Genomic DNA, 20,630 nt, shown 5'->3' on the forward strand with positions numbered 1-20,630 from the left:
TTTAAAAAAATTCTGGGAAATAACCAGTGTCAGAATAGAAAAGGGCAAGAAGTGCCATAGGATTACAAAAGATGGGTAATGAGCCCCTAACATTTTATTTCCTCTGGGTTAGTGGATGGGAGACACTAGAGGAAATTTTTTCCATCATACTGTTGAGTGGCTTTTTTCCCCTCAGGCAGAGTCCAAGATTGTTCACACAGGTCTCTCACACCAGCTGAATCAGATCAAGAGTCAGAAGAATGAACTAGTATGAAGCTTCTAAGATCGCAAGCCTTGATTACATGTGGGTAAAATTAAACAACAAGGCTCTTGATCTGCCAAGAAATGCTGGAGTCCCCTCTGGGTGGGCTGTTTGGGGACCATGGAGGTTCTGGTCTGGACTGGGTCTTCTTAAGTCCTAATCATGTACCCTTTGCCTCCGCCCCTTCCTTTGAGGCTGACCTAAATCCCCCTTTTTAGTCCCTTTCTGCAGCGTCCCTGTTCTTTCCCAGCTGTGGCAACCCCAGAGTGAAGTGAACAAGAACGAAACACACAATGAGCAGAAAAAGCATGCTCAGTACCACACACAGACATCCTGCCACCCACAGAGAGAATGGGGGACAATGCGTCTCAAAGGTGATCCAAACAGAAGGCAGGACGAGGAGCCTGACAAAACTCTTCTGCATCTTGGATCCACTACCATTAACCATTTATTCTGAGGGTTCTACAACTGCTGATTCAACCAACCATGGGTCATAAACATCTGGGGAAAAAATTCCAGAAAGTCTTAAAAAACGAAACTTGAATTTGCCACACAATAGCTATTGACCCAGCATTTACAATGTATTTACAACTATTTACATTGTATCAGGTATTGTAAGTAATCTAGAGATGATTTAAAGTATATGGGAGGATCTGCACATGTCATTTTATTGAAGGAACTGAGCATTCATGGATTTTGATATCCATGGGGTTATTGGAACCAGTCTGTCTTGAATACCGAGGGATGATTGTACTTGCATTGGTCTAGGAGTAAATCATGATGTCTCTGTGGTTTCCAGTAAATTCATCCACAAAAGCAAGTTATTTTGATGATGAAATGACACATACATGAGAATTCTCACCACATAATAAGTTCACTATTCATGCTTATAATTTTCATATCATTTGTGTGGTTAATTAATGTCTCTCTCCCCATTAAAGAAGGGTTGTGTCTTGTTTTATTCACTGTTATAAATATATCTAAAGTTTAGCACAGCATTTGACACACATTAGGCATTTGATGAGACAATTGTTTGATAAAAAGGAGTGGTAGGGTCCTGGTTAAGTGTCTACTCTAAAACAACAAGTTTGGGGTTGCCTGACAACTCTTATGGATTGGTATTGGCTACCTGGAGCATGGTGCCATAAGGATTCTAAGGTGGTATCTGATATATCACCTGATGCACACTCTGGTTGAGGATGTTGAATATTTGTTGACCTTGGTTTATGAAGTCAAGGTTTGTTTTGCCAGCTCTTCCAGTTAGGCCAGTTGTATGAATACAGTCACTTTAAGAGAACTGAGGTGATCAACTATCTGGCCTGAAGATAAACAGCATGACCTCAGGAATATTTTTTAAAATCACAGATAAGAAAACACTTAGAATAATGCTATGCAAAGAAGCTGAATGCGTACCACTGTGATATCTGCCTGTCTCAATGAATTCACTTATTTGCAATGTGTTTCATGAATGAGTAAGTAAGCAGCATCAGCTCGTGTACCCCACAATCAGACAGAACTTTGTAAGACCCTCTCCCCCAGCCCATAAAATAGCTGTTCTACTCACGAGGGTAATCCTTTGGGTGTGTCTTCTCAGACCAGTTCCCATAAAATGTGAGCCTGTACTTAGCAGTTCCACAGGCGCAGCAGTCTAGGATTGGTTTGTCAGTCACCCCATCAAATGTGGAATCTGAAAGAGTCCAGAAAGTCACAAAATTAGGAAGCAACTGTGAGTCATTTATAAGGCAGTGACATCTTGGTCTCATCCTGTCTTAATGCTTGGGAAAAGAATGTGAAATGCAGTTTGTGCGTGTGTGTGTGCTCAGTCACTACTCGGTCATGTCCAACTCAGTGACCCCATGAACTGTAGCCCGCCAGGCTCCTCTGTCCATGGGATTTTCCCAGCAAGAATACAGGAGTGGGTTGCTGGTCCCTTCTCTAGAGGATCTTCCTGAACCAGGGATTGGACGTGCATCTCCTGCATTGGCAGGCAGATGCTTTAACACTGATTCACCTAGGAATCAAACTGCAGTTCTTACTGATTACTAATTCAGAACCAGGTCCAGCTATAACAGATTTTACTTAACTCTAAGGATGATCACTATATTTTCCAAATTAAAAATAAATCAGAACTTTTGCTCTAATAATGTGAGGAGACCTATGGGACAAATAACATAGAATATTTGGGATGGAGGCTATCTTGGTAAAGTTTATTGTTATCCTTTCTGGACCCGAATCTCTTTTCCCATCCCTCCCACAATAGGATTTCTCCACCAGATTTCAAGAGGAATATGCATGTGTGTGTGTGTTTCCTAAGGAATATTCTCTGGGGCCAAACTGCCAGGACAAGAAGGAAAAGCTTTGAAGGAGAGCAATGAGAACAAGCAGAGAGACATAAGGAATGCTGAAAATTATTTCTAAAAAATTATGCATATGCAGTCATATCACTTCTTATCAAGCTTTCAGAGACTTCACTGGGAGGGTTGGGCATTTGGGAATATGTTCATAAGTTCAGGTTTACTTCTGAGCATAGAAACAGCCGGGAAAAACTCGAGATTCCCTCTCCGCCCCCACGTTTAGCTGTGAATAGCTGATAAGTGGAAAAAAAGAGATTACCTGAATAAATTCAGTATTTCTGATTGTCAGGCCCACATCCCTAACCGTGCATTGTTGCTTTTAGTCTGTTCTGCTTCCTGCAAGACGAAAACAATGTCTACAGACGCAACTTGCTTCAGCTGCTTTTCCTGTGGTTCCTCAGGAGATATTAACATGAATGTTCTCCCTCTTTTTCTTTTGCAAGTTGGACATTTAATCTTAACTATTATATAAAGAGCAGCAAAAGAGAGTTTAAAAATCTTTTTGAGAGTTAGGAAGAGCATTTTACAAGTCTTCCTTATGGAATTCACTGAGTTCTTTTGGTTTGAATATGCAAAATCAGCAATAGGTGAAATAAGAGAATTCTGGGTTCGAGGATGGAGACAAAAGTATGGGATACTGTAATAATCACCGCATTGCAGAGAGTCCTCGTATGTGTTGATTCCTTTCCATATACTGTCTCATTTAATCCCGGCAATCCTAGGACATCAGGACTTTGGTTAAGCCCATTTTAGGATCATAAAACTAACGCACATTAGTTAACCAGCCCAAAGTCACTGAGTTGATGGGTGGTGCAGGCAGAACTGGAACCCAGGTCTTTTTTGAATCTACAGCCCATACTCACTCTGAACCTGTATACCATATCACTGCAGGAAAGACCTTCTGCTGGACAGGTTTGCATAAACACCAGTGGGAGAAATCTGTGTGTTTCTCATTTAGCTTTTTCAAACAAAGAATGGTGCATTAAAAAAAAATACTTATCTACAGAGCTCCATGATCTCTAAATAGCCCTAAAGAAGAGATCTGAAACCACCCCAAATAGAAATCATTGTTTGGCTACTTTTTGTACACTAGGAAGAGGCAAGAGCATTGTGTGTGTTAGAAGCAAGCTTCCCACTTCCCTATGTACACGAAGTCCAGGTCTGATTGCTGTGTGAGCCACTTTGATACTTAAGGGACAAGCGCTATTGACTATATTTCAGAAAAGTTGGCATAAATGAGTAACTCCTAAAGGTTTTTCCTTTTCACATTTCCATTATGATCACCTATGTTTTAAAAAGACTAAATTAGTTTTGAAAAAAGGATTCAGAGCTAAGAGATACATGCTAGGGTTTCAGTTGTAACTACTAGGCACTGTTAAATGAAGCAGCAATAATTTCTCAAAGAACCAAAATGACGCAAACTGGTAGCTCCACTTTATCGAAAGGGCTTTCTGATATAAGCAGTGAACTTAAAGATACATCCAGGGGTTCAAGGGAAAGCACTTATAATAAACACTTTGGAATTCCAAAGAAAAAGAAGCTTCCATTGAAAAAATAAATTTTTAAGTTTGAAAATAAAAACAGACATGCTGTTTCCTACTGAGGAAAAGCCCACTGAAAATGAATCAGGTTTTCTTTCTTTTTTTTTTTTTTTTTAACTAGTCAAGTGAATCAGGTTTTCAAAGGGCAGTGATAGCAAGTGTTAACTTACCCCTCTTCTCCTAACCTCATGCTATGCTATGCTAGGTCATTTCAGTCGTGTCCGACTCTGTGTGACCCCAGAGATGGCAGCTCCCCAGGCTCTGCCGTCCCTGGGATTCTCCAGGCAAGAACACTGGAGTGGGTTGCCATTTCCTTCTCCAATGCATGAAAGTGAAAAGTGAAAGTGAAGTCGCTCAGTCATGTCTGACTCTTAGCGACCCCATGGACTACAGCCTACCAGGCTCCTCTGTCCAAGGGATTTTCCAGGCAAGAGTACTGGAGTGAGGTGCCATTGCCTTCTCCGAGGGCGTGCCTAATACCCTTGGTAACTTGAAACTTGAAGTTGGTAACTTGAAACCCTATAGCATCTCTCAAGCTATACTGCCCCCCTCATTTCTACTCTTAATACCAGCTTCCTTTTCTACTCTTATCTTATTCTTTTTTTGGTGGGGTGAGGGGGGGTTGGGGAGGGCTGCACTGGGTCTTGTGTGAGGCACATAGGATCTTGTCCCCCGACCAGGAGGAAACCTGGGAACCTCTAGCACTGGCAGCATGCAGTCTTAACTGGACCACCAGGCAAGTCTCTCTGGTCTTATTTTTGTTTCTTTTCCCTTGCTGATTATCCCTTCTCTATCTACGTTTTTTCTCATCTCTGCTTCTCCCTTCACCTTTTCCTCTTTCTCCCTTGTCGGTGACATGGTCTTAAAGTGAGCATATGTGTGCATTTGTTTATTATAGGTCACCTTTTGGAATATTTTATGTTTCTGCTTTTAATTGTAAGTAACTTAATGTTTCATGCCTCTTTTGAAAAATAACTACCTATTTTCTGCCCCAGCTCACCCATAGGGAGACCTAGGTTTTGATCTACCCAAAGCAACAACCCAAGCTACTGAACTTGGAGATAGCACTTTGGTAGAAATGCAATGGTTAGGGCACTGGCTTCTAGGTTCAAACTGTGACCTCCTCATGAGCTGTCTGATGCTGAGTGAGCTATTTAAACTTTTCATGGCTCAGGCTTCTCATCTGTAAAATAGGGATGATGTAATCCACATAGGATTCTGGTGCTGATGACATGATTAAGGCGTGTGAAGTACTTAGAATGGTGCCTGGCATACAACAAGCACAAATAAATTCGCTATTATTATTTTCCTAGAGGACATTTACCAGCTTCTCTTTTTCTTAGTAGCTTATCATTTGTTAGAAATAGAATGATTTCTTCTCAAACCATGATAGACTGATTTCTTCTCAAACCGTGAATTGCTCTAAAGGTAAATAAAAAGTCTGCACAAATTAATAGAAAAGAGAGCATGAAGATGTACAATTTCAGCACATTTTCCACTTTTATTTAGTTCTTTAATGACTTCTAACACATTTAGATGTTTAAAATCTTAATTTTTCATGGTAGATTAATAAATAAGCCCTGGGATGTTGATAACAATAGCTAACATACACACATATATAATAAATAATTGTATGTATGTGTACGTACGAGCATATATATGTGTATGTACATGTATATATACACACATGTACATATATGTATATTTACTGTGTACTAGGAGGCATGGTAGGTACTATACATTCCAGTGTCATGGAGGACTGAAGGTAACCACTGATTGCATGCATGCCTGTGTGCTAAGGATGCCTGCACATCCAAGGACCAGATCCCTAGATGAGGTGAGGGTCAAAATCAAAGCCCCCTTGGCATTCCTGTTCCCTAGAGAAAATCCGCTCATCCTGCCTGGGTGCCCCACAAGTTCCTGCTAGTGATTATTCCAGAAAACCATTACAGACTTTTTAGAGGTACACAATTGTGTGTTCCTTAATTAAGTCCTGTGAATTATTCCAAGGAATCTGTTCAGAATAATCACTGTTTCACAAAAATAACGAGACGACGACACCAATATAAGGTATATTATCTCCTACCCAGGAAATCAAGCTGAGTAATTAGAGTTTAAGGCAGATCCAATTATCCACAGCACACAGCTAGATTAAAAATTGGAACTACGTGAGGAAGCAGGACCCAGAGGAACTCAGAAAATCCAACTAATTCCTGTGGTTGAATGCTTAGACTGATTGAGCCAACTTCCATTTATCTGGTCCTCTCCAGTCCACACATCCAGACCTTCTTACCTTGTTCACAAAGTTTCTTGGTCAGAGAGCCTTCATCTTGAAAATAAATGATGCGTTTCTGTACGATGCTAGCCCTGTGGGGAAAGAAGACACACACATGATGAGGAGGGCAAGTCTGGGGGACGTCAGATTTCCGCTGGTCCACCTACAGCTGTGTGGCTTTGAGGGCATGCCCTCAACTCATGTGGCTTGGTTTCTTCAGTGGAAAACTGGTATTAATGATAATAGCTACCTCCTAGGATTGCTATGAGATCTAAGGTAAGAACTCTTATGTCAAGAGTTCAGCATACACTTAGAAACCACTCAATAAATGTTAGTTATTGTGGTGATGTTGGTGGTACTCATATTATTGTTAAGGTAGGAAAGTGAACTAACAGCATTTTCAGTAACTTTTCTCAATGGTTCATTTACTCTAGTTTTATATCAAACTATTGAGGCCATTTATAGATCAAGCAAATTCAAATCAGGGAAGCATGTCAAATTCTCTTCCTGAAGGGGGAAAAAAACCTCAAAAATATATTTTGATTTGTTCTGAAAATGTCATTCTATATCTTTCCTGAAAGTCTAGACGAAACTGTCTCTTACATTCTGAACAAAGACAACTTCAGCTGTTACATCTCTCTTAAACATGTCAAACTCAAACACAGTATCTTAGAATTTGGAAAGATATTCTGAGGTTGAAAAATGACTTGATTTGGCCAGCATATATTTTCTCTTTAATCTAGGATTGCACAGACATACTACGTCTCCTTTTACCCACTCAACTGTTGATTTTCAGCTGCCCTTGAAGAGCCCTGAAACCCAGTGTTCCAGCAATTTGAAAAGTCTACAGCACAGTAGACTTGAGACAGTGCCTGTGGATCTCGGGCCATTTCTATTGATTTTCTTCAGCCATGCTACTCAATCAAAAGGCAATTTTCACTTTGATTTGCCCTATTTAACAGATAAAGGGAGCTCTTGACTCCACCACAGCTGACCACACTGAACCAGGGAAAGTCACACAAGCTGCCTCATGTCACATGATTTCAAACCCAGGAAGGGCCCATGTATGCATGGATCTGCTGAGCAGAGTCAGTTTTCTCAATGGTCTGGGCCTATGCCAAATGGCTTTCCAAAGAAATATCTACTCTATCCCCAGTCTTACACAAAAGAATAAAATTGAGGCCAGCCTACTGATGTCTTTTACAGTCTGTCCCACCCCAAGAGAGAAGAGATGTTGAAATAAATGAATGAAATATACTTCCTGTTGACACAAAGCTACTGTGAATATTTATCCATTCTGTTGACCATCAAGCAGAAAGTTTTTTCAGGCCAAGAGAACACTCTGGAGAACATTCACCCCAAAGTAAAAAAAAAAAAAAAGGCTTCTGTTAGCTGGAGCATCCTACCACTTTGAGAAGGCCTCAAGGAGCCCTGAGGCGGGCAAGGAGTGGGCCTAGTGGGAAATATCCCAGGTCCCACCTTCCTGCTGCAACCATTTCAACTTAACCTAACTCATTTCAACCCATTTGTCTTCCTGTTGTATCTGCTGGTGTATTTTCAACAGTGAGAATTTGGAAAGAATATTTTGAGGTTGAAAAATGACTTGCTTTTGGCCAGCATATAGCAGATAATTTCTGGAGGTGTGCTTAGCAAACAGGCACTGGACAGGGAGGGACACTGTCATAAACAAGACATATGGGGCCACTTCCCATTCTCAGAGTTGGCAGAATAGTGGCAAGAAAGTATCAAACAAACAAATCCTCAGGTAGCCAATGGAGACGTCCACAGGGTATGAGAGAGTGTAACACAGGGGATCCTGACCAAGCCAGGAAAGGCTCCTCCCAGAAAAGGTGGCTGTGCTTAGATTTCAGTGAGTATAAGCTAATTAGACAAGTGGGATGGAGGAGCAAAGATGAGGGCATCCTTTGTAAGATCCTTCATGTGGGGAGGGCTGTGGCTTGGTGAGCCAGGGAGGTGTGAGATGAGCTGGGAAGGTGGGCAGGGCCAAATCACCCAGAGCCGTGCAGGGAGATGGCATTTTACTCCAAGCTTGATGAGAAGTCTTTGAGGAATTTGCCCTGAGGAGTGAGATGATCCGGTTTGCCCTTTTAAAAGAGCATTTGAGCCAAAAAGTAAAAACGGATTTGTGTGGGGTTGTAGTATACAGAGCTCCCATGCAAATAAAATTTCGTTTCAATAAAATTCTCTTGATAAAATGATTTGAAAACACCTGATCTACAGGATAAAATATTAACCTACCATGGTATTCAAGGCTTTTCATAAAAAACTTCTCCCAAACACCTCCTAGCTTTATTTGTTGGCATTTTGTGCCACGCTCCCTGGGTGCCAGACTGTGACAAGTTTATCCCTCCTTCTCTGAACATTTCTTTCACTCCACACTCCCTTACCTGTGCTATTTCCTCTCCCAGAATCTCCCATCACCTGTCTCTGCGAGAGTCTGTAACAGACACTCTGAATTGTCTTCCTCCCTATGATTTAAAGGTGAGGTTTCCCTGGTGGCTCAGTGGTAAAGAATCCACCTGCAATGCAGGAGACACAGGTTCGATTCCTTAGTCAGGAAGAACCCCTGGAGACAGAAATGGCAATCCATTCTAGTGTTCTTGCCTGGGAAATCCCATGGACAGAGGAGCCTGGCAGGCTACAGACCATGGGATCACAAAAGAGCTGGAGATGACTGAGCAACAACAACAACAACATGATTTAATGTCAGAAAAAAATGATCCTTAGAAAAATTACATCACTCGCAGATTTTCCAAAACTATAAATTATAAATTATAATTATAAATTTATTGAGGGGCCAGAAATAGAAAAATAAATTTTCTTTAAGCTATGTCTGTTTCTTTCAAGACTTGTTTTATAAAGTCAAGGTGGCCCTCTTTTTGATAACAGCTGTAACTTCTGAGCCCTTGTTTTGTGCCACTCATTGTGCTAGGGAGGTCCTTCATGTGCATTATCTTATGCTTTACATATACTGCTGCTGCTGGTGCTGCTGCCAAGTCACTTCAGTTGTGTCTGACTCTGTGCGACCCCATAGATGGAAGCCCACAAGGCTCCCCCGTCCCTGGGATTCTCCAGGCGAGAACACTGGAGTGGGTTGCCATTTCCTTCTTCAATGCATTACAGGTCCTCAAATTCTTTATCAAAACACTTGGGCTAGATGTGTTCCTGAGTTCAGGGTTTTTCAGCTATTAGAAAGTGAAGATGGCAATAGGCCGTTAACAACTCCATGACCAAACACATCCATCTTCTGCAGCAAAATATTTGAGTATTCATTCTAAGAGAGTAAATAAAATCTATAAACAGTTTCATATCAGTTTAGGTCAAGTTCAGCAAACTTATCAAAATGCTCTTATTTTAAGAGGGATTAAGATGAGGGTTTGTGTTACTTTCATTCTAATCTTATGGGTGAGGATGACTGAGATGCCGGGAGGTTAAGTAACATGCTCAAGGTTTTGAAGCCTTTCATCTACTGCCAAAGCCCATGGTCTGTCTGAGACTCAGAGTGCTTATAAGGATTAAAGATGATTACGAATAAAGAGTATAACTGCACTCTGAGGAAAGTACTCTTATAAAACGTAACCTCAGATTGATTTGGGGGGGATGTATTTTAGGATCTCATGGCGCACACAGTGGAGATCTGAGACTTTGGTGGGTCTCCACGGAGCCTGGGTCATGATAACATGAAGCTCTCCATAAAAATGCAAGGATACATCCCTATTCCCAAACTGAGCCAACCCTCTGGACCATGCACTTTGGATTTCAAACTCTGTGCAGATCCAATGAGGGATACAAGGCTTGTTCTGCTCAGGCCCTGGTGGTCTAGCCTTATCTCTGTCCAGTGCCTTCTGAGCACCCTACCCAAACCTTATCCCAAATCTGTCTTCATGATCTCACATTCTGGGCCCCTGTCCATGAGACTCCTCTGTCCATCCTCACAATTCTTCAATATAAACCACACACACACCCCCCTCAATTACCTAACATACTCAACCAAGATGTTACTTAGAATGATGTCTGGTCTGCAAGCTCTTCCTATGAGAGCTAAAACCCCTTGGGCTAATCCTACCCCAGCACTTACTGACCTATTATAATTGCCTGTTCACTTTTCTATCTCCTGTGCTAGTATAAGCTTCCCAGGAGCAGGAACTGTATCTTACTTATCTCTATAGATGCTAGTACTGTTGCAGCCCTGGGATTCAAATAGAAGGAAGGATGTTTGGAAAGGAAAGAGGCCATGATGAAGGTCTCAGTAGGTAGACACAGGGACGTGTAACTCAGGAAAGATATGAGGAGGGTGAGGAGGATGGATATGGGAATCACTGGGGCAGAAGTCAGGGTCAAAGCTTTTAGAGTGGCTGACGTCACCCAGGAAGAAAGTGTGGGGAGTGAGAAGAGAGTCTAGCTGAGTTCAGAACTCTGAAGGCCAACATTCACCCACAGATACGCCAGCAGAGACCAAGACATTGGAAAACTTGGTTGCAGGAGATGTTTCTTTTTATTCCTCATTTGGCCAACTCCTGGGAGAATTTTATATTCTGAGAAAATACATTTCATTTCAAGCCTGTTCCCATCAGAAGTATAAAACTCAGCAGAGATTTATAAATCATATTATAGTTCAGAAAAATAATAGCTTCACAAGATGAGAATGCTGTTGGTAAGAATCCCCTTAGCATTTCAAAATGACAAACTTCTCCCATTCTGTGTTGCAATTTGGCAGTCCTGTTGCATAGCATTTATATACTGATATACTGAATGCTCTCTTATCATGAAAGAGCATGCTAAGGAAATCTAAATTAAATTTCTCAGTATGTTAGCTTCTCAAACTTTAAAATATTGAGGTTCCAAATAACTTACTAATCATTTCCAAAGTTTTCCTTTAAACCTAAAGTGGAACCTTTCCAGAAATGCCATCCTGAATGCTCGGTGCTCGGTTCTTTTTCTATCTGAAGAGTTTCTTCATTTGCTGTTGGGGAACTGGCCTGCTGGAGTGAAGTTGGAATTGGCTAAGTTGGAGGTTTTCTGCCTAGTACTGAAAAGGCCTGGGGTCCCTGTTCTCACTGAAAAGGACAGGGAGACCTCAAAAACTGAAGAATGTGGGTGAGTTCAGGCCACAAAATGAATGAAAAATACACATGAACCCTCAGTGGCTGGGTCACTGCCATGGAGGTGTAATTTATGTAAGGTCCTTACGACAGGCACGTTGCACAAAGTAAATATTCAGTAGTGGTAGCTGTTATCATTGTTGCTGCTAAAGCACCAGCCCCTAACAAAGTGCCTGACACATAAACGTACTTAATCAACAGAAGCTATTATGATGATTGATGTCAGGCCCATCTCCTTTGCTTATGCAGAGAAGAGGGAGAGTGTTATCTTGCTCAACAGCTTCAGGCAGAGATAATGAATGACTCCAAGGAAGTTCAGGTTCGCAGTCTCCAGACCGCAACATTTGCCAACCCTCTTCCCAGTTCCAGTAAAATCCCTGTTACTGAACGTTTCTTGGAATACTTTACAAAATTTGCCTCTGATCTCAGGGATATTTTCCATAGAAGTGATCCAGCTTATAACACACAACATCTACTTCCTTTTACCAATGACTGAACAACTCTGTGGGAGGATGTAGGAATAAAATATTGAAGCATAGCATTGGTAACATCATCAGGAACTGAGGGTAACAGTCTTATTTTACTTTGCAAGGATGCCAAGTGCTAATCTGATCATGGTCTCATGTTACTCAGCAAATATTTACAGAAGCTGGGTGCATTCCATGATCCAGACTCTTACCAAACTTTTATATGCTTTATGTGGCTCACGGGGAATGGAGCTGTGTCCAGGAGTTAACAGGCTTCCTGGCAGCTCATGGCAATGTGCTCATGGGAGAAGAACAGTGAAAGCTTATCTGTAGGGCTTTATCTATGGCACACACAAGGACTCCATGGTTGTCCAACACTAAGGTCACAAAGCTATAGATTTGGAGACTGTTATAATTGTCTACCATGACTGCAAATGACCAAATCTAGTAAATTATAGAAAGAGCTAGCTGCCAGGAGATTGAGTTTCAGTTCAGTTGCTCAGTCATGTTCGACTCTTTGCGATCCCATGAACCGCAGCACGCCAGGCCTCCCTGTCCATCATCAACTCCCAGAGCCTACCCAAACTCATGTCCGTTGAGTCTGTGATGCCATCCAACCATCTCATCCTCGTTGTCCCCTTCTCCTCCTGCCCTCAATCTTTCCCAGCATCAGGGTCTTTTCAAATGAGTCAACTCTTTGCATCAGGTGGCCAAAGTACTGGAGTTTCAGCTTCAACATCAGTCCTTCCAATGAACAGCCAGGACTGATCTCCTTTAGGATGGACTGGTTGGATCTCTTGCAGTCCAAGGGACTCTCAAAAGTCTTCTCCAACACCACAGTTCAAAAGCATCAATTCTTCGGTGCTCAGCTTTCTTTATAGTCCAATTCTCACATCTATACATGACTACTGGAAAAACCATAGCCTTGACTAGATGGACCTTTGTTGGCAAAGTAATGTCTCTGCTTTTTAATATGCTTTCTAGGTTGGTCATAACTTTCCTTCCAAGGAGTAAGCGTCTGTTAATTTCATGGCTGCAGTCACCATCTGCAGTGATTTTGGAGCCCCCCAAAACAAAATCAGCCACTGTTTCCACTGTTTCCCCATCTATTTGCCCATCTATGAAGTGATGGGACCAGATGCCATGATCTTAGTTTTCTGAATGTTGAGCTTTAGGCCCACTTTTTCACTCTCCTCTTTCACTTTCATCAAGAGGCTCTTGAGTTCTTCTTCACTTTGTACCATAAGGGTGGTGTCATCTGCATATCTGAGGTTATTGATATTTCTCCTGGCAATCTTGATTCCAGCTTGTGCTTCTTCCAGCCTAGTGTTTCTCATGATGTACTCTGCATATAAGTTAAATAAGCAGGGTGACAATATACAGCCTTGATGTACTCCTTGTCCTATTTGGAACCAGTCTGTTGTTCCATGTCCAGTTCTAACTGTTGCTTCCTGACCTGCATACAGGTTTCTCAAGAGGCAGGTCAGGTGGTCTGGTATGCCCATCTCTTTCAGAATTTTCCACAGTTTTATTCCTGCATAATTAGCACTCATTCATCAAACACTCACTGAGCACTTATTTTGTATCAGGAATTTTTCTAGGAGCTGAAATTTCAAAGAAAAAGAAGAGATGGTGTCTTCCAGTATGGACCTTCTAGTCCAGTAGGGAAAAAGAGATAGAAAAAGGAAACAGGAAATCAGTGTTGAGCACAATAAAGGAGAAGCCACAGCATGCAGAAGAGCTGTAACTAACTTCACCTTGGCAAAGCTGTAAGAGGAGTCAATGAGTCTGAAGGTCTGAATTGTCAGAGGGACAGTGAAAACAGAGAATCTAAGAGACTCATCATAGAAAAATTTATAAGCACTAAGTAACTTACTGGATCTGGGATAGAAAGAGAAGGTTGAGTACAAGATGTTTTATTTATTTTTTCTTTATTTAACAGTTAAACATGCTTCCAAGTGCTTCATAAATATAAATTCATATAACACTCCCCCAAACTCCATGAAGTAGGCACTAATATTATCCCTGTTTTACAGAAGAGAAAACAGAGACAGAGGAAGGTAAGTTAACTGACTCCCCATAGACAAACCCCGATGACTAGATGGAGGATTAGTGATGCCAGTGACTGAAACAAAAGACAGAAAGGGCAAGGAAGAATTTTGTTCTTTTAATTTTTGGAATTTCTATTAAGCTAATTGTAGCTTTACATGCAACCATAAGAAATAATAGAGAGGTTGCACACTTCGCCTAGTTGTCCCTGGTGGTAATATTTAGCAAAACTTCAGTATAATATTACAACTAGGATATTGACCAGGTTTGAGACTGGACATAAAATTGGTGCCACAGGATTAGATGAGGACCAGATCATGCCATTCTAAAGAAACTACACCTATGGCAAACTGGCACACGCCAAGACAGAATATTCCCAAATGACTCTCAGGACACATCGTATGTTAGAACCCTAATTGGAGAATCACCTACAGGTGCTCTGGTGACCGCAGGGGGCCACTCCTGGCTGGGACAAGATGATGGTAGAGGTGGAGTTGGGGGAATTATTTGCAGGAATAACTTGGAAAGACAGCACTAGAACTGGCCTTGAAGTCCAAGAGGCTCATTCTATAACCAAGGATGAGTTCTTGGCAGGCGTTAGAGGTGCACACCTAAACGAGTTCCTCAGCAGGTCCACCACCCATGTGTTTTGAAGCAATGCTGCTATCTGCTCTGGGGACTTCTTCACCTAAATCAAGGGAATCCGCTCCATACTGTGCTGCATGTACACCTGAAGCTTAGGTCATGACCAGAATCCGGTTAAGACGTCAGTTAGGTTCTTAACAAGACTATAATCCATCCCCAACCTTGTATAGCCATTGGATTTCTAGAGTTTGTTGATGCACAGTACTGGACAAAGTTGCATCTACAAAATCCTAGTTCTGATTTTAACAAAAATCAGAGGAAATCTAGTGTTAGCACTCAGTTTAGTTCTTCTTAGAATGACCCAGAGGATAACAAACTTATTATGACTCCATTTTCTCTTATTATTGTCCAGTTTTAGACCTCATCTTTATCATGTATCTTGTCAATATTATTACTCTAGCACTTTAAATTTTACCCCTAAAAATCCAATGGAAAAGTAATAATGAGGAATTGACTTTCATACCATAAGAGAGACGTAAAAAGAATAAAACTAATTATGTTTTTAGAGAAACTAATTTAGATGTGAGAGTCTTTAAAACCAGACAGGCATTCATCGATTCCCATTTTTATTTGACAGAGTGGAGGCCATGAAGCTGTGTTAGGAACTGGAGGTACAAAGATGAACTAGACATAGTACAGATGACACCAAATAGTGGACAGCCTGAGAGATGTGAATCGGAAAACGCTGCGTAGCAAGCGGTAGACTCTACCCAATATCTGCTCCTTTCCTCTGCCATCCTTGCAGAACCCTCATTTTGATTCACATGTAGCCTCAGTAACATAAGAGAGGGTTATCAGCACAGGGTTGGAGGGGGTGGGAGGAGAACTTCTGAGAAAGTTTTGCTTAAATTTGCATAAAAGAAATTAATGAGCCACTGTCCTTTCTTTGTCCAGTGTTGATCACAAACAATGCATGAAACAAGACAGCCATTTTGTGACCGATAGGAAAAGACCAAGAAAATCCAGAGACCCTGGAGACTGCACTGGGGAACCACGGAAGAGATTAGGTAGGATTGGGGCCAGGGATGTTTTGGTCAGAGTCTGGGAGAAGAACACTCCAGATAAGGCCTTAAAAGAGGGCTTGAATTTGGTGGGTGGGAGGTTATGCTCCCTTTGCTAGAACTTTCCATGGGGTGCAGAGGACAGACACCACGCACTGACTAGGAAGAAAGCAGCAGGCTTGCAGGACACTCCAGTCTGAAGAGACGTGGCTTCAAATGGGAGGAGTTGGGGGGATAGGCAGCATGGGTGGGAGTTCGATAGGAAAACACAGGCAAGGGAAATATTCCTTTTTCTCTGGACAGAGTGTTCCTACACCTATAAGCTGTGGCTGAGGCAACAGTAGAAATTTAGGGGTACCTGCTGAATCAGTGGCTAGAAATTTTTCATCTGTTGGAAAAATCTTAAAAAAACTCACATAGACCAAATAGACTGCAGAATGTAGTCCCAGTTGTGGAAGCTTTTTCAGGCCATTCTGGTTAATAATCAGAACCATTTTTCATCCTTTAATTGTTTGATATCAAACTATCCATTTTTTCCCCACATCTTTTGATACTCAGTATCTTTCTTAACCTTTCAAAGAGATCTAGATCTAAACCTTGAGGCTGGGGAAAGATAATCTCTCACAACACACCTTTAGGCCCCAAATTTATTTTCTCCTAAGGGTACAAAAGGGCTTCTCTGGTAGCTCAGTGGTAAAGAAATCCACCTGCAGTGCAGGAGACATAGGAGACTTGGGTTCAATCCCTGGGTTGGGAAGATGCCCTGGAGATGGAAATCACAGTCCACTCCAGTATTCTTGCCTGGAGAATCCCATGGACAGAGGAGCCTGGTGGGGTACAGTCCATAGGGTCGCAAAGAGTTGGACATGACTGAAGCAACTGAGCATGCAAGCATGCACTCAAAGGTGCAAAAACAGAGTTTGATGTCCCTGAAAAATTACTTTTCCCCCCCTAATAAGTCTTAGCATGTTTTCCAGCATTTTATAATATTATTACTGGTACCCAGGGTATTACTAGTCAAGGGACAACTGACAGTTCACCATTTCTGTAACACTGTTGGATCCATGATTCTATTGTATAATGTCTCATACGTTTAAACTGCAAATCAGTGTTTGTCTCACTTTCCCCTCCAATTTCTCCATGTCTGTAAGCTCTCACCAGACTGTGAGCCCCTCTGGCCCCTGGACTGTGTCTTATTCATCATCATATACCTGGAATCTAACAGAGGATCTGGCCAAGACTTACACCTGGGTTTCTTAATCTGGGATTTGCAGACCAGATTCAGGATGATGACATTTTTTGTGATATGCACAAGTGCATCTTTCTGGTTGAGAGTTCATAGCTTTCATCTGCTTCTCAAAGGGGTTCCTGACCTTGAAACCTTTAAGAACCACTATTAGGTCTGCAATGAATGATAATAGATATGTGAAATGGCATAACTGTCATTCCATTTCATTAAATCTCCAACTAAGATATAGGCTTTTTTTTTTTTTTCTAAAGATGAGGGTTAAATTTTCATCCCAAGCACCCAAGGTTTCAACTACTTTCTCTCCAGACTATGTTATTTTCTGAAATAGAATCTGTCTTGGCTAAAAAACAAGAAATAGAAAGTGAAGCATTGCTCCTGGGCTCCTCAAGTGTTCCTTTCGGAGGCTGGATGCTCTGTGTAGGGCATCTGTTCAGTTCAGTTGCTCAGTCAAGTCTGACTCTTTGTGATCCCATGGACTGCAGCACGCCAGGCTTCCCTGTCCATCACCAACTCCCGGAGCTTGCTCAAACTCATGTCCATTGAGTTGGTGATGCCATCCAACCATCTCATCCTCTGTCATCCTCATCTCCTCCTGCCTTCAATCTTTCCCAGCATCAGGCTCCTTTCTAATGAGTCAGTTCTTTGCATCAGGTGGCCAAAGTATTGGAGTTTCAGCTTCACCCTCAGTCCTCCCAGTGAATATTCAGGACTGAGTTAATCAAATAATCACTCCAGCCTGAGGAAGAGGAAGTGCTGCCTCACCAAAAGCTTCCTCCTGGCTAGTTCACACAAGTCACTATTCTCTGAAGTTGGTCCCACTCTGCCGCGGCCACAGCCGCCTCCCCTTTCTGTGGGTGCCTTTAAGCTAGGGTGGACAGCGTGGTTTCTCAGATGTAAGGAAACAATCCAGGTGACACAGCAGAGAGCTTAAGTACAGGCTACCTGACCTCCTTTCTGTTCTTTAGGGAGCCTCCCTGTCACCTAGGTTTTCTGTTGTGAAGCTGGGAGCTTCTAGGACAGTAGCAGACCTGTGGGTTGGGACATGCTCCCTCCTCTTGACAGGGTTAGGGAGGGTGTGGAGGGTGGTTATGATTCTCAGCTAGGGATTCGTGGTTCATGAAGGGGTTGCAAAGGATTCTTGAACCCCTAGGAAAAAGTGTATGTACATTGTGAGCATGTGCATTGCTTGGGGGGAGAGATGGTGTAAGAGCCACTGCTCTAAGGTAGCAGTCAGGACCTTCATGCCTGTTAGTTCACTTTCAGGTGCCCCTGCTGCCCCCACTGGAAGGACACGCATGGAAGAGCAAATGAAGGATTCCCTGTACAGTTACTATAGAAACCATCTAACAAGTTTCCTCTTCTTGCCAACCCACCCAATTTACCTGCACTCAGCTAGAAGGTGAACCACCATCTTCAGCACATTACTAGGCAGCAGTGGTACCATAGTCCTAATTGCCCCATCTCCATATCAGCCCCACCCCACCCCATGCCAGCACAGACTCTGACACAGAGCAGATCCTCTCTAAACAAAGGTTCCCCTCTCACTTATAGATCACAGTCTGAGCTCTTGGCTAAACACCCACAATCCAGAACACCAGGACGCAGGCTGCCTTCTAAGTCTGACACCCCCCTCCCCCTCCCCCAACACTTTTGCCAACCACCTGAACTCGGCCTTGCCTTTTCACTGTTTGTCACACAACCCCTCCCAGCTTCTGGCCATGCTACTCAAAACAGGAATGTACTTCCGCCTCTGCTCTGCCCAATCACACCATCTCATGGCCTCCCAAGAGCCTCATTGACCAGAACCTTCAGAGTGACCTCCTCTGGGCTCCTTGAACGCCACTGATCTTTGCCATCCACTTGGTGTTCAGGCACTGGGTACTCTTGATGTTTGCTTGAACTTTAATAACTTGCATTGCCATTTAACTTATTGTGAGTTTACATTTTGGACTTCTGACTAAATGCTGAGCTTTTTCAGGGAAAGGGTCTTGCTGCAGCCTCGAGGCCCCTCGAGCTTGAGGGGCCTTTCATGCAGGACACACTGAAGATGTGCTGTTCTGATATGTTTTCATGGACTGACTTGACCTGTAATTTAATACCCTATGGCCACAATCTGGCAAGAAGCACAAACTCCTCTGTACTAGCAGAACCACCCAGTGTTCTGGGTGAGCAGCAATGACTGGTCTGAGTCATGAAATATTTCCCATCGCATAAAGACCAGTTAAGTCTGCTTTACTTTATTCAAGCTCGGCTGATAGCAACTGCTGTTCTCAGAACCGTTTGGGTTGAATTCAAAATCCCTTCACAAGGCTGGGAATCAACAGGAAGATGGTATGTCTGCCAGGAGGTTAAGCCCGGGACAGCACTTTCTTTATGGAAAAGAAAGTTGCTGATTACATGATGCACTGCTCTTTGCTCATCCCGCGATTTGACTCTTTAAAAGAAAGTCACCCATAGGACTTACATTTTGACTCACTCCAGATTTGTCCCACGTTATTTCTTTTCAACATCTGCACCCCTGTTGTAGCATCTGACCTCATTCTTATGTCACATGAGCTCATCAGAGGTAAACCATGATCATCTGGACCCCCACAGAGCTTGAGAGGAACAACATGAGACCACAGGAAGCCACAGAATCTGGGCTCGATTTGTCCTGTTTCCTAGCCTTTCTCATGGAAAATATGTTCAGAGATAAGTTAAAGGAAGAAAGGGAGGGAGGGAGAAAGTGACAGAAAGAAAGGAAGAAAGACACAAGAGTTTTAACTTTTTGAGTAAAAAAAAAATGTGAAAGAGAAGTTATGGCACCTCATTTTAATGCAGAGCAGAATACGAGTGACCAAGTTTTGTTTTGTTTTTTTCAACATGGCAAAAAAAACACAAAAATTTCTACTGAAACTTCCCTGGAAATCCAGTGGTTAACACTCCACACTTCCAAGGCAGGGGCACAGGTTTAATATCTAGTTGGGGAACTAAGATACCACATGCCACATGGCACAGACAAAACAAAATTCTACCAACGCTTGATGTGGGAGACAGGAGTGATCATGGAGCATGTTAGTCCATGTTAAACAAAGTACTGAAAACCTTTTTTCCTTCAAGCAGGCGAGGAGTACATTAAGACCCAACGAGTTGATAAAAATATCTATCCTAAAGGTGAACGACTAAAGATAGGTCGTTAAGGTGATAGGGCAGTCACATTTATGTGTTGCACGTCTTGCATATGTGAGGAAGTTGCACTTGACAGCTTGTGTTCCTAGTAAACGCTTCAGTTCAGTTCAGTTCAGTCGCTCCATCGTGTCCGACTCTTTGCGACCCCATGAATCGCAGCACGCCAGGCCTCCCTGTCCATCACCAACTCCCGGAGTTCACTCAGACTCACGTCCATCGAGTCAGTGATGCCATCCAGCCACCTCATCCTCTGTCATCCCCTTCTCCTCCTGTCCCCAATCCCTCCCAGCATCAGAGTCTTTTCCAATGAGTCAACTCTTCGCATGAGGTGGCCAAAGTAAACACTTAGACCTTCACAAATTAGGGACAGAAGTCACAGTGGACATGGAGCGGAAAGAGAGGGAGGTGGAGGAAAACTTCCATTTCTTCATCTCTTAAAGGAACAAGAGTAAAACCAGACAGTCACTGATGAGTTTGCCACTAGGTGAGTTTGTGCCACCAGATTGGAATGTATACT

General features: G+C 42.5%; 1 protein-coding gene across 1 annotated transcript in view; it reads right to left on the reverse strand.

The window, feature by feature from the left end:
* Nucleotides 1-20,630, reverse strand: part of SPON1 (spondin 1, extracellular matrix protein) — a 320,335-nt gene that overhangs the window by 181,686 nt on the left and 118,019 nt on the right. The window contains exons 4-5 of the mRNA XM_010830576.1: nt 6,430-6,503; nt 1,806-1,928 (exon numbers count right to left, since the gene is read on the reverse strand). Of these exons, the coding sequence (XP_010828878.1) occupies nt 1,806-1,928; nt 6,430-6,503 (197 nt within the window). The remainder of the gene's footprint in view (nt 1-1,805; nt 1,929-6,429; nt 6,504-20,630) is intronic.

Source organism: Bison bison, unplaced genomic scaffold (genome assembly GCF_000754665.1).
Source record: "Bison bison bison isolate TAMUID 2011002044 unplaced genomic scaffold, Bison_UMD1.0 scf7180017864518, whole genome shotgun sequence".
In the NCBI taxonomy this organism is placed as follows: Eukaryota; Metazoa; Chordata; class Mammalia; order Artiodactyla; family Bovidae; genus Bison; species Bison bison.